The sequence below is a fragment of the Macrobrachium rosenbergii genome, chromosome 31, assembly GCF_040412425.1.
Source record: "Macrobrachium rosenbergii isolate ZJJX-2024 chromosome 31, ASM4041242v1, whole genome shotgun sequence".
Classification (NCBI taxonomy): domain Eukaryota; kingdom Metazoa; phylum Arthropoda; class Malacostraca; order Decapoda; family Palaemonidae; genus Macrobrachium; species Macrobrachium rosenbergii.
In genome coordinates this window covers 29,108,253-29,121,672 of record NC_089771.1, presented here as the reverse complement: position 1 = coordinate 29,121,672, position 13,420 = coordinate 29,108,253, and the positions used below count along the sequence as shown (strand labels likewise).

At 36.0% G+C, this 13,420-nt stretch overlaps 1 protein-coding gene across 4 annotated transcripts; it reads right to left on the bottom strand.

The window, feature by feature from the left end:
* Positions 1-1,755: 1,755 nt before the first annotated feature.
* LOC136855487 (monomeric sarcosine oxidase-like) lies at positions 1,756-13,420 on the bottom strand. Of its 4 annotated transcripts, none has more exons than XM_067132570.1 (9): positions 13,285-13,420; positions 11,258-11,404; positions 10,018-10,153; positions 6,852-7,035; positions 6,218-6,346; positions 5,176-5,361; positions 4,206-4,288; positions 3,909-4,055; positions 1,756-2,064 (listed from the first exon to the last, which is right to left on the bottom strand). In XM_067132570.1, the coding sequence occupies exons 2-9, from the start codon at positions 11,396-11,398 to the stop codon at positions 1,832-1,834; spliced, it is 1,239 nt and encodes a 412-aa protein (XP_066988671.1). In that variant the 5' UTR covers positions 11,399-11,404; positions 13,285-13,420; the 3' UTR covers positions 1,756-1,831. The 4 variants fall into 4 exon arrangements, with proteins under 4 accessions (XP_066988671.1, XP_066988670.1, XP_066988673.1 ...); XM_067132569.1 differs by having other exon boundaries at positions 13,206-13,319; XM_067132572.1 differs by lacking the exon at positions 13,285-13,420 and adding an exon at positions 13,012-13,167.

Genomic DNA, 13,420 nt, shown 5'->3' with positions numbered 1-13,420 from the left:
ATCAGCAAAGAATATGTTCTTATATTTTCACTGACTTGCTTTTAAACCTTTTTCCTTCCTTTTGTAATTTTATCAAATACGTTACCAGCCTAAAAATTTATGTTGATCTTTAGCATTTGTCTTAAAGCAAGTTTAACTTCCAACTCTTGCTCTATAACCTTGTAAAGGTCATGGTTTTGTCACCCTTGTCTGTATTTGTAAAGGCAAAAACTTTCAAGTGAATTTCATATTCCTTCACGATTTATATACCCTTTTACTGAGTCAAAAGCTTTAACAGCATCAATAGCAGTTACTATTAAGGACTTTCTTTAACTTGCTTCTATGTAATGAAGATATCTCTCTATTCTGCCTCTGGTAACACCTGCCTGGAACTCAATCGATTTCTTTTTCAGGTGCAGACTCATGTACGATATCCATTCAATTAAAAAATCCAAAGTCATTTATCCAGTCTATACTAATTTTACATTTCTATCAAAGCTCTGATATTCTAAAAATAAACATGCCTGTTAAAGTCCCCTAATATCATTAATGATTCCTTTCATTTAAATTACTGTAGTCCTTAATTTTTCACATCCAAGTCTTACTGTTTTGTCCCTAATTTGTCTCCTGTATGTCATGATTTATTATCTGATTTATGAAATTTAGGCTGTCAAGCCATGCACTGGGAAACTTTTGGGCATTCAACACTTAAGTAGTTGGACATCGAGGTATAGACTCAGAAAATAAAATAAAGTATAAGAAACGAAAATAAAATAAAGTATAAGAAACTAAAGGTGGAATGTTGAGAAAACCTCTCTGTTGCACTAGGAAGTTAAAGTTAGAGAGGCTGGACAGCAAGACTGAAAAAAGGTCGTGGGAATGGATGTAAAGTAAAGGGTTAAAAGCTGGGTGCAGATAGGGACCAAAGGGATGCTGCAAACACCCTTTAGTAATGTCTACAGTACGCCCCATTAAATGGAACGGAATATAAAAATTTAGGCCCAGGGCCAAGTTTGACACCAACAATGGTCATTCAGCATGCAAAGACAGATGAAAAATGTCCATATGATGTACAATACTGTTAAATTACTATATTAAATGTCAATAAAAATGTACCTGAGAGGAGGTACACAGTAAAATACTGAATTAATACTATGTTAAATGTCAATAAAAAATATGGCCTGAGACTATAGGCTAAAGTTTGTATCAAATTTACATAACAGGCTGACTATCTAAGTTTACACTCAAGTTACATTCCAATTTCACGCTGATTCAATTTACGTAACGAAATTCTTATTCTAATATACAAACTTTAATTTCCCATAATTAACTAACAACTTTTAACATTTTGTTTGCAAATTTAAGCACTCATAAATTCACTGACAATGTCAGAGAGGCAGAGATGGAGGGAATTGTTATAAAATGTCTTCTGCTATGCCTATGCGGAGTTTGTTTTCTTTTGTACATTACTGTAAAATTACTATTCAAAAATATTTTTCCCGCTGTCCTAGTTGCATGCTATATCCAAGCTTTTTCTGCAATACATATAGTAGCTATATCTTTTAATAACATTAAATGCTTATCTGTAAACAAACAGTTTTTTTCTCAATCTTCCCTTCTTAAATTTGGAATGTCTTCTATGCCATAAGGCATAAAAGGCCTTAAATTTAAAACTCTAACAATCGACACTGACCCATTACTTCTATAATGCTTAAGAAAAATTGCTGCAACAAAATATTCAAAATGACTTCAATACACCACAAATAAACAACATACTGTAATAAAACTTTTACTACCAATTCATTAGAGGTTTCAGTTTCAAACACTGCTAGATTACAAACATTCCTTAACACTAAATTTCTTTCCATTTGATCCTGACTCTGTCTCTTGGTATTTCAGTGTCCCACTCTCCTAGCACAGTTAAGCGAGCTGCAAGTCTTCCAATTTCAGGACATGATTTGGCTGCATAACCATTGCCACCAAGAGCAACTCCAAATCCCTCTGCAACCATGTCGATGTAGGGTTCATAATCAGGAGTGTGAGCAGTGACACACCCATCTCCGGAAACTTTCTCCACTTTCAGTCCTATAACAAATGACAATGGAAAACTGCACTTACAAAACAATTAATAGAATAATATAAGTATTCTGTAAACGCACATGCACAAAAACTAAAACACACTTTATGAATTTGAAAAAAAAAAAAAAAAAAAACCATTGTAACAAAAAATCTATCCCTAAGTCTAGTATGATGATTCACATGCCTCAATGTAGGATGAGACATTTCAAGCAATAATAAAAAACTTCCTTGATGGCAAATTACATAACAAAGGAAAGTCTGGTTTAAAAATGCCAACCACCTTTGGCCAATGTAAGGATATGCTAATACATCACCACTTTCCATTAAGTCTCTCAGATGATAACTTGGCAATATTAATTGGTGATGATGAAATTGATGACATGAACAGTGATGCAGTTCTTTTGTTGTACAGTTAGTGCATTTCCATATACAGACATACACAAACTCACTACAGAAAAATGTTTATTAACTGTATGGCATTAATACCATGTACAGTATTTCATTGGTGTGGTGGATTACCATAATGTTCATTGTCTTCATCAATATGTCTCACATGAGCAGGAGTGGTTAGCCTCAGAACTTCTGGGATGGCAGAGGTACCGTAAGAGGTGAACGTAAAAGGACAGGTTAGGATTCTGGGTTCGACTGTCTTGAAATACAATGTGATTTCCGTTTGATTTTATTCTTTACTTTTTCATTTATTTCAAAATTATGGTAATCTATTTTGTGCAACTGCTGCTTCTAACATTTCCCCTGCTTTTTAGTGTTCAAATCATAAAAACAGTTCATGATAGCAGTGAACCAATGCTATCCATCTGCTTTATTATTTAACATAAACTTACTTTCTGCCACTCCTGTGGCATAACATCAGTTTAGGTCACTTCCATCAAGTTGCTTTTTGTTATCTCAGTTAGGGTTGTATGAATTAACTCTTGAATTTTCCTAGGTCCCTCTTTTGAAAACGTTCCCCACCTAGATTCTGTGCCGCAGATACAATTTAGCAGTATTTTCTTACCTCTGATATACTCCATGGTAAGTTCAGAGAAGTTACTGACTCATTCTGGTCAAAGTTTTTTCCAGCACTGGTTCACTGCTTTACACTTGACAGCTTTCACTGCCTTAGACAATATTTATGGTATCAGCAACTTAGAAAGTTTCCACACCTTCGAAACGTTTCTTGAGTAAGATCACTTTCCATAGCCTAAAGAATTCTAACCATACAGTTCTGAGAGTAATGGACTTTCATCGTCTTTATAAAATCCTGTTCTAGAGGTTAGTTTCAAGACATTGCTTTGAAAGGCAAGTTGACAAACTTGATGCATTCGGTGGAACTCATAGGATTCTGGGTGGCCAGGGGCACTGACCAGTATCAGCAAGACCTTAAAAGGCTATCCTTTACTGGAAAGGTATTTCCTGACTTGAGCACAAAGCACCAATCAAACTGCATTTTGATGGTTAAAATAAATCATGTTATGTGTATTTTACTCATTTATGGCCTACTGAACACTTAGTTTTCTTTGCTTTTCCACCTTACGTGAATCATGCACATAGCTGGAAAGCTGAAAAAAATATTCAATCAAATGAAAATTCTGCAATAAACTGAATCTGCACATCACACCCCTGCAAAATTTGAGAGTCAACTTAGATATAAAGTTATTAGAGATATATATCTTCCTCTGCTAATTCCTCTTTACTAATGTTTATCATCATCTATGAGTACTACCCAACCACTGCTTTGATAAATCCAGCGTTACATTAATGGAGGCATGTGGATTTAGGATTCCTTGTATTAAAAGCAAACACATCTTAAGACATGCTTACTGGCAGCATGTGTAAACAGTCCAACTTACCTGGTATCATGTGACAAATATACTGAGCCAGTGTCTCCACACATTCTGGAATACCAGTACCCTGCCTAAACCATTCTGATACTTCCTCAAGTGTTTGTTTCTTACCCTCATATGCTCTTGCATGGCCAAGTTTCAAATACCAGTTACCTAAAAAGGAAAATAAGTGTCAACATACAAATGTCATTCAACTCTCATCTTTTAGTCAATATTGAACCAATTCAAATCTCATCTTTTAGTCAATATTGAACCAATTTCATTCAAATCTCATCTTCTTGGCAATACAGAACCATACATTACCATCAGGATATCTAATAGGAGGTATGATGTAGGCACCGTCAAGTGTGTCAAAGCTGAATTTGGTTAAAATCGAGGGCATACACCTTGAAAAACAGAAAATATTCATCATAAGCTACACATTACCATTTTTAAGAACTTCTTGATTCAAACTGGCACAGATACAAAATACTTTGTTGCAGCTGTATGCCTGTCAATATGGCAAACCTGGAAATACAGACTTTATCTACTCTTGAAAGAACCTTGTTGCCTATAATAATATTGCTTCCCTAGAAAATTGATTGAATTTTCATCAAAAAGGATAGTGAATTTCAAAATAGGACAGCTTTTAGTACACTCCATCCCTTAAGTCTATAAGAGACAAGAACTATCTAACCTTTCACACTAAATTATGGATAGTACAGTAGTAACAGGATTTAAAGTCATCAACTCAACCAGCTTGAGTAAATAATTTCACTGCATTTAACATTGAATGAAATGGTCAATCAACTCAGTGTGTGAAGTATCCCTATGGAAAGTGCACAAATCCTGGATGAGCTGAACTGAAATGCTTGTTTCATATTACAGGAATCCCTTTGCTACTAGTTCACCATTTTCAAACTCATGGTAGATTTTTAGGCAGCATATCACAGGTTTTTTGGGGGCTATATACTCATCAGGAGACTGGCTGAAGCAATGGGGCAGCAGTAATATGCATCAGAAAACAGTCAATTTCCATGGCAAAAAAAATTACTATTGCTACCTTATTGAATGCCAGAATACCTAATCTTTACAAAAGCTAACATACTAAAACAGAAATAAAAATATTAAAGAATATTTTACTAATAAAAAAATGAGTGAATTACATAAAAAATATTTCTAAATCTTATTACTCAGTAAGTCCAATAGGATGATGAATGTCAACTTGTATTGTAGTATGAAACACCATATTTATAACACCAATTTAGTAATGCAAAATAAAAACAATTCTTACTTTAACCTTTCGACTTCTTCATCAGGGATCTGGAGGAAGGCAACAGTCTGTGTTCTGAGGTCTAAATCTGGAACTTTATTTGGTACAACACATTCAAAAAGCTGCTTAAATCCTGCATAAGCACCAGCAGCCACAAGAACTGATTTTGCATGAAACACGTTCCCTTCTTCAGTCATCACTTCCCATCTGAAATGAAAAATATTTCAATGTTTACTGGTCTATCTACTTACTGTATTTAATTGTTTATAATGCAAAAGTCAATGAAACAGCCAATCAAATGATTTATTTAGCTCACAGCTCAGGTACAGTATAAAGAAAACAAGCAAGGAAGGGAGGAATGAATTGGGTGTGGCTTATTTATGAAGAAAATGACAGATCTATAAGTCATGAACAAGAACATTTCAGTTTGGCATTACAAGGAAAACAAACAACTACTGAACACTGTAAGATGAGGATTCCTGATTTTAAGCCACTAAATAAGGGAAGTGTATGACTGATGTATGTTAGAGGGATTGACGGCTTTAGGATGAGCAGGTCCTTGGCTTGTGGGAATGTGGAGCCTTGAATAAACACCAAGCAATAATTTGGTTGTGAAACCACTGTAAGGCTTGGGTATAATGGCCCTGTAATCTGTCTTTCACCATGTTTATTCCCCCAACAATGTGACCAATACGGCTAATTTTCTAATGTCCATTTCCTACCATATGCCAAAGGAAGTGGGAGATATCATCTTTCTTTTGTATTGAGTGCCACGAGATTTCAGCTGATGGCCAAAAAGCTACATTTAACAAAAGTTTAAAAGGAAAGTTAAACCTTGGCAAATGTTATTCCTCACATCTTAAAGACCTCGCACATTACTTAAGCACATATTTCATAATTACATAAAATTTGTGACATTAAAAATACCTCTCCTTTTTACCATACCTGTAAGTGGCAGCCTTTGAAGAAGCAGGTTTTATAGTAAATGCTACTTCTGGAATACAACACATATAAATTACATAAAACTATGACACATTAAAAATACCATTTACTTCTACCGTACCTGTAAGTGGCAGACTTTGAAGAGGCAGGTTTTATAGTAAAGACTACTTCTGGAATCAACTTCACTCCATTTTCAACAGCAACCTTCTGATGTGCCTTTACTAACCTCCGAGCACTGACATAGCCGGAACTGCAATCCAAAAAGGAGAAATCAGTTCTATAATAAAAGAGTGAGACGTAACCTAGAATGAGAAAATGCAAAATGTCAGCTCTCATCCATCCATAATGGATAATTCAGTATTGCATATCTATATACTACTAAACAAATATACTGTACTAACTAAAATGAGAACACTAGGACATATTTTGCTGAGCAACTCATTTTGTAATTGCCTCATAATTTAATAACATTAATTTAATAAGCAACTGAAATCATTCTCTCATGAAATGAAATTTGTACAATATCTGCTTGCATAGTAATCATTGACAGAATTCAATTAAGAAGTTTAGCCTTAAAATTCAGCAATATCATTATAGTATTTGGTCATTTCACCTAAAATCCATGTCATAAGCCAGTGACCTCATTACATCAAACACCCTTTCAAATACACTAAAATTGGATTGTAATTAGATGCATGACAAACAATTCACTACAAAAAGCTACTAAAGTTCATACATATACAGTGTTAACTCACCCTTCTTTTTCCCAGATGATGAAAGCATCATTACGTAGATTTAAAAATTCAAAATGCGTCTTCCAATCTGCTGATACATCTTCAACCCGGAGACCACACTGCTCAACAGTATTCATAGTTTGCCGAGCAGATTCTTTACTTTCCATTACAAAAATAAATCCAGTCTCTTTGTAGAAGTCAACACCTAAAACATAATACAGTATATAAAGGTCAAAATAATTATTCCACCGAAACACGTTTCAAATTACACATTTCGCAAATGGATAGCATACCGGTATACTGTATAGTATTACTTTCACTTTCAAGGTATTATAATTTATATAGTACACCCTACAGTCATGCCCAATTCCAATTGTATGCAGGACATATGTTCCAAGACCCCAGCATCCCAGAAACCGTGTACTGTACAGTACTATATAATAGAAAATGCTCAACGGAACACTATAGTACACATACTGCCCCAATACCTCTTATAGTAACCATTATTCATTATACATGGCAAAGAATATTAAAAAAATCATGGATACAGAGCTTCTTACGCAGTACTAATAAGAAAAAAAAAAGGTTTCAATGTAAATGAACAATTTAGGTAACACTTTTTTCTTTTCCTTCCTCTGAAGGAGCACTGTAATTGGATGTTTCCTTTGCCTTTTGAGCTTGTCTTACACCTGTTGTAGTGGCATCATTGCCTCAGATAACGTATGGATGACTTTGATACTCTGTTCCATGGAAGGACTGTAATCCTTCATTCTATCTTTAGCCATCTGGATTACATTAAAAACTTAACTCATTTTCTTCAGTGTTCATCTTAGCGATTCTGCTTCACTTTCTGATTCATCATCCTCCTCCAGTGGAGATGGCTTAATTTCATTTTTGAGCTCCTCATTCGTCAGTCTGACACCCTCTTCAAGATGCTAGACAACTTTGTCACTGATCTTATCCCGCATTCCACCGCTGACAACTTGTCTTATAACCACTGCCGACTACATGTCTTATCACCAATGCTGACAGCTTGTCTTATCAAGTCAATGATCCCCTGTACCTTGCCCTCGATAGCCTGGAAGACCTTGAAGTCATTCACAGCCTCAATCCACAGATTCTTCCAGCAAGCATTCATCATTTCCAGTTTCGATTCATCCATTGCTTCCTGGATGAACATTATTACACTGGCAATGGTAAATACTTTCCAGCAGTCCATGGTGTTCACGTCAGAGTCAGCACTGATAGCTGTGTGGATCAAATTGAAGACTTGCTGAGTGTAGGGGCATTGACACCCTGAATGATGCCTTGGACAAGAGGCTAGAGAAGTGCAGTTGTGTTGAGAGGCAGAAGCGCAACCTGCACATCTTGGCATTTGATGGCAATGGATTGTGGATGACCAGGAGCATTACCTTTTATTAATATGGCATTAAAAAGCAGGCCTTCCTTCTCTATATAACTCTTGACTTCAGGGATAAAGCATTCATGGAAACCCTGCATAAACAGCATCGCAGTGATCCATGCTTTGGTGTTGTGATGCAAGTAAACAGAAAAAAGCCTCTTGTATTTTTTCTCCACAGTGCAGGGATTTTTTGCTCAGTACACAAGACTAGGCTTTATCATACAGCCAGCTTCATTGCCATATAACACAAGAGTTAGCCTGTCCTTCCATACTTTAAAGCCTGGCACCTGCTTTGCACTTTGGGTGATATAACTCCTGCTAGGCATTTTCTTCCAGAACAGTACAGTTTCATTACTACTGAAAGCCTCCCTCGTATTGTATCCTCTGTTATTTATTATTTTTTTTAATTCTGTGGGAAATGTGTTGACAGCTTCTTCAACAGCAGATGCTGCCTCTCCTGTAATTTTAATGTTTTTTAGGTTAAATTAATGCTTAAGTTGATTCAACCATCCCCTACTGGCTGCAAATGGCTTGATTCCCTCTTTAATATCAAACTTATCGCTGGATTGCTCACAAAGGATAAGGTCTTCCGCAGTGAAATGTTTCTATCAAAATGGATCCTCTTCTTTATCATAAGTTGCATCCACATAATTAGTGCTTTTTGTCTTTGCTGACTCTTTATCCTACACTGTGGAACTGACTTTTGCATTTGCCACTGCAGTAACAAACTTTTCACAAATGCTTTTCCCATGCTTATAATATTGTGCAAATCAACGCTTCGTTCAATTTCCTAGTGATCTCAGCAAAAGATATTTCTTCTAATCTAATTGTACCTAACACTTCTAACCTTTCCTGGTAAAGAAGATACATCATAAACCCTCTCAGGATTGCTCTCACTGTCACTAGAAACACTTCTAGCATGCTTTGGGGCCATTGCACAGGTTTAGTATCAAGCTGCTTTGCACAACAAAGGAAAGACGGAGCACATAGGCTTCATGGGAGATAAGCCACGGGAAAAGGCTACTTATAAACTGAGTATGGAGCGTGTGTGGTGCTGCAGATGTGAGCGCTTAGGGAGACTTAGGGTGATGAGTGGGTAAATACTGGACAAGGAAAAAGGGTTATGCATGTGTATTAGTTGCCAGACATTTTGTTTTGACCATGTTTTTGCTTGGAGTTATGAAATTTTTTTCCCTGCAACAACCCGTGCATGAGTAGATTAACACAAAGTGGATCTGAAAACAATGGGGTCTAAGTGTATTTTACTTTAAAACACTTATTCTTCATCTGTTGATGTAATTTGCATATTCTGATATTTAGTGACTGGACAGGGATTGCTCTGTCATTCCAAATAATGAGAGTGAATGATTTCAATATATAATATGTACCTATTGATAATTTCATTCATATGCAATTCTTTAGTTTATACTTTAGTGAATGCCCCAGTGATGCATAAAAATGCCTCCAGAGTTAAGTATGATCTGAAGGAAAAAGAAAGGAACGGACAGAAAAGGTTATGAGATTCAGTCAAATGGTAAAACTATGCTTTAAAAGTGAATTGTTTTTACAATAATAACACCAACTGAGTAAATTCAACTGCCCAAATGTTTTGTAAAGTGGTTTAGCATACAGTCAACATGAATTTCTGATCATAAAGAAAATGTTAATGCTTTAACCTTACTGAGAAAATATCATACAGAAAAGATCATATTTCAAATTATACCGTACTGTAACCCAAGGGCCAGGTGTATGCACTATAAGCATGAGCATGTTTCTGGTACTGACCTGATTCTTTTTCAAGCTGCCTATACTTCAACATTGACTGTATTGCAAGTACAGACCAAGTGTGGGAATCTGATGCTTTGCGACACATCCGTCCTTCGTCATACCAGCTGCCAAAAATTTGTCGGTCCTCCCGGGTCTTGAAATAAACAATTTACTTTTACGGGTAAAAATGAAACAGAAATGTACTGGTAATTATTTCCTAAATATTCAGCTATAATGAACATTTCTTCGTGCTGTTTGAAGGACTGTAAATAATGTACCTATCAAAGAGAATTCAGAGTTTTACGATGCTTCTATTAATCTGTCAACCATCCCCGTAGCAGAGTAGTGCCAACTGTGCACCTCACACGATGCACTGTAGGCATTACTTAAGGTTCTTTGTAGCGTCCTTTCAGCCCCTCGCTGCAACCCCTTTCATTCCTTTTGCTGTACCTCCATTCATTTTCTCTTTCTTCCATCTTACTTTTCACCCTCTCCTAACAATTACTTCGTAGTGTAACTACAAGGTTTTCCTCCTGTTACACCTTTCAAACCTCCTTTAGTCTCAATTTCCCTTTCAGTGCTGAATGAACTCGTATGTCTCAGTACTTGGCCTTTGGCCTAAATTTTACAATCTAATTCAGTTTATGTAAAACTAACATAAATAAAAACCATTTTTTTAAACTAAATAAAGTTTTTCACACAGTACAAACCACTTACTTCACAACAGCCTATCTCGTCCTTCAGTACAATCTCCAAAATTCTTAAAATATGAAAACCTTCTCACCACAGATAAAGACCCTATTAATTTATACAATATGTACAAACATACTGTACTGTATTTTACAGCATTAAAGATGTCTTCCTAAAAATACACAGTTAGAAGTATGAAAAGCAAGGTTTCATTGCATATATTTTTGCCTGTTGTACTAATATTGGACCTGGACCTACAAAATGGACGAAAGCATTAAAGTCGAAGTACTGTAACATATATTAATGTTACAGTAATATAAAAACATATTACTGGTAACTTCAGAATCCGACAACTTTCTGACATCATAAAGGTCATCAGCATTATATTACCCTCATTTCTGCTTCTACTCTGTCACACAAAGGCAATTCTATCCAACACAGTTAACACTAACCATTCACTGGTCACAAAAAAGGTGCCTGGATCACTAACCAACGTCAAACACTGCTTTAGTCCTACACTAAGATTTAAAGGTAATAACTTCTGATACTACATTAGTTCAGTTCTTACCTTAGGTTCAGGAGGACCAATAAGACACACAGACTTCCCAGGTATTTTAGATGCATGATAAGCTGCTGCTGACCCAATCATACCAGAGCCAATTATAACCAAATCGTAATCCATGCCTTCCATGGTAATTTCACCTCTCATTCATCACTGAAAAATTCGAAGTAACTTTTAAAATATTATCACAGGCATTAAGAAAGGGTACTGACCCATCATTTACAGTCACTGGATTATCATTAATATTGTAATATCTTTAAATATTTTCCTTTATGAGTCCAATACTGTACATCACCATCTTTCAGATTATGATCACTGATATTGCCAGGTAGTAGGAATGGAACTGGAGGCTGAATTATTACGTTCCGAATATCATTTTCATTAAAAGTACATCTAGGAGGTAAGTACAAGGAACCAATGGTCAATGGTTTGTCTAAAATTACATTCATGGCAACAGCTTGCAAAAAAGTATCGAAGTTTAAGAAAGAATTGAGGATGTATGCTGGGGATAAAAATTTTTGTTTATCCTCCCTAACCTAAGAAGAAGAAGTGAATTTTTGATACTTTCTTGAGCAACAAAAGATGCAATCCTGAGGTCAACAGTTGGGAGAGGTTAGGTAACTGAATATTCTGGTCATCTTACACAATGGATTTAAAAAATAACAGCTGGGCATTCACTGGGAATGACAAACGAATTTGATGGCTTAGGGCTTAAATATCTTTTGGTAAAATTGGTCTTAATTTTTATTACTGGGATATACAAAACCAACCTCACTTTTCTATTTCCCTCATATCAACCTGCTGGATTGGACTGAAAGTTTATGGTGTGGTCTTCACCCTCTCTCCTTATCTCAGTCAGATAAGGTCATGAGCCTGATGTGTTTGCCAAGGTTTCAGTTGCAAACACAAACTTAGATTCAGCAGGAGAACCAAACTTAGAGAACTGCTGAATCATGATTCAAGATTTACTCGTAGCCATTCCGAATCGTGGTCTGCATTCTTGTAGAAACCAAATGATAGCCAGAAAGAGCCGAGGTTACAAATATAAGCCTACTTTTGCTATCATGGACACAACCACTGGGCGTCTTGGATGCATCAAGAACACAGAGTGTTTTTTACATTCACACGCAACCTAACCTAACCTAGGGCACTGCATCCTAAACTATAACGAGGACAAAGATAAATACTAATAAATACATTATTATTGCTGCACCCTGAAATCTACATTTGCAATGAAATAAAAAAAAAGGTAACCCTTGTTGATAATTACAGGTACCTTGTAGATAACGTATGAGACTATTTATATCAAAGTCTATAGAGTGTCTTTTACTCTCAAGTGATGACATGAACAGATTTTAACGTTAGAGTATATATATATATTTTTTATTGTGCGTTTGATACGACAGTATTTCTAAGTATTAGCTCTGCATGAACTGTACAGAAAGGTTCCCCAAATAAGAGGGGCACTGGGGAACAGTAAGTTCAAGAATGGATTGGCTAAGGAAATCTATTACAACAGGAACCATACTAACCTAACGTACCCTAACCTAAACTAGCAGTCCGCATTTCTTGGCCGGGGGGGGGGTTCTGGCCCCCAGACGCCCCGGTGAAGGAAACTTCAGTTTTTACAGAAAGTTCCCCTAGCCTATAACACTGCGCATGCGCAATGTAAAAAAAAAATTAATAAGTTTTCATGTTAATTATAGTCGAGCGACAAAAAATAACAGTAAATTCTTAATAAGTAACCAAAATACAATTACCAATCAAATACTATAGAAAATGTCAATTTCCAAGGTAATACGATTACACTTCATACACTCGGGACTAGGCCCGAGTAAATCCATTCGCAATTTAGGCCTGTCCCATAATTGTAATTTGTAAAACGTGTGGGTACGATGAAAATAAAAAAGAAGAGGAAAGTTTCAAGTTCTCGGTGAACTTTTTCATGACTTACCGGCACTGTACTGTACTGAATTACGTTACAACAAGTGTTAGGGTATAGCCCTAACACAAGACCGAGGACTGAACTTTACCTGTAGCCTTTTTTTTTATCTTTGAGATAAACCAACGTCCGCTTGGCTAATGGCTTTGATTCCTGTTGCTTGATCAACCCACAAACACAGTTGCGTGCACAGGATTGCCAGGTTGACTTTGGATAAAAAGGACATT

Coding starts and splice junctions, on each gene's coding strand:
- LOC136855487 (XM_067132570.1), bottom strand. CDS start 11,398: ATGAGAGGTGAAATTACCATGGAAGGCATGGATTACGATTTGGTTATA. Junction 10,154..11,257: donor TTGGTCCTCCTGAACCTAAG/GTAAGAACTGAA, acceptor GTTTATTTCAAG/ACCCGGGAGGACCGACAAAT. Junction 2,065..3,908: donor TATTTGTCACATGATACCAG/GTAAGTTGGACT, acceptor CATTTGTTATAG/GACTGAAAGTGGAGAAAGTT.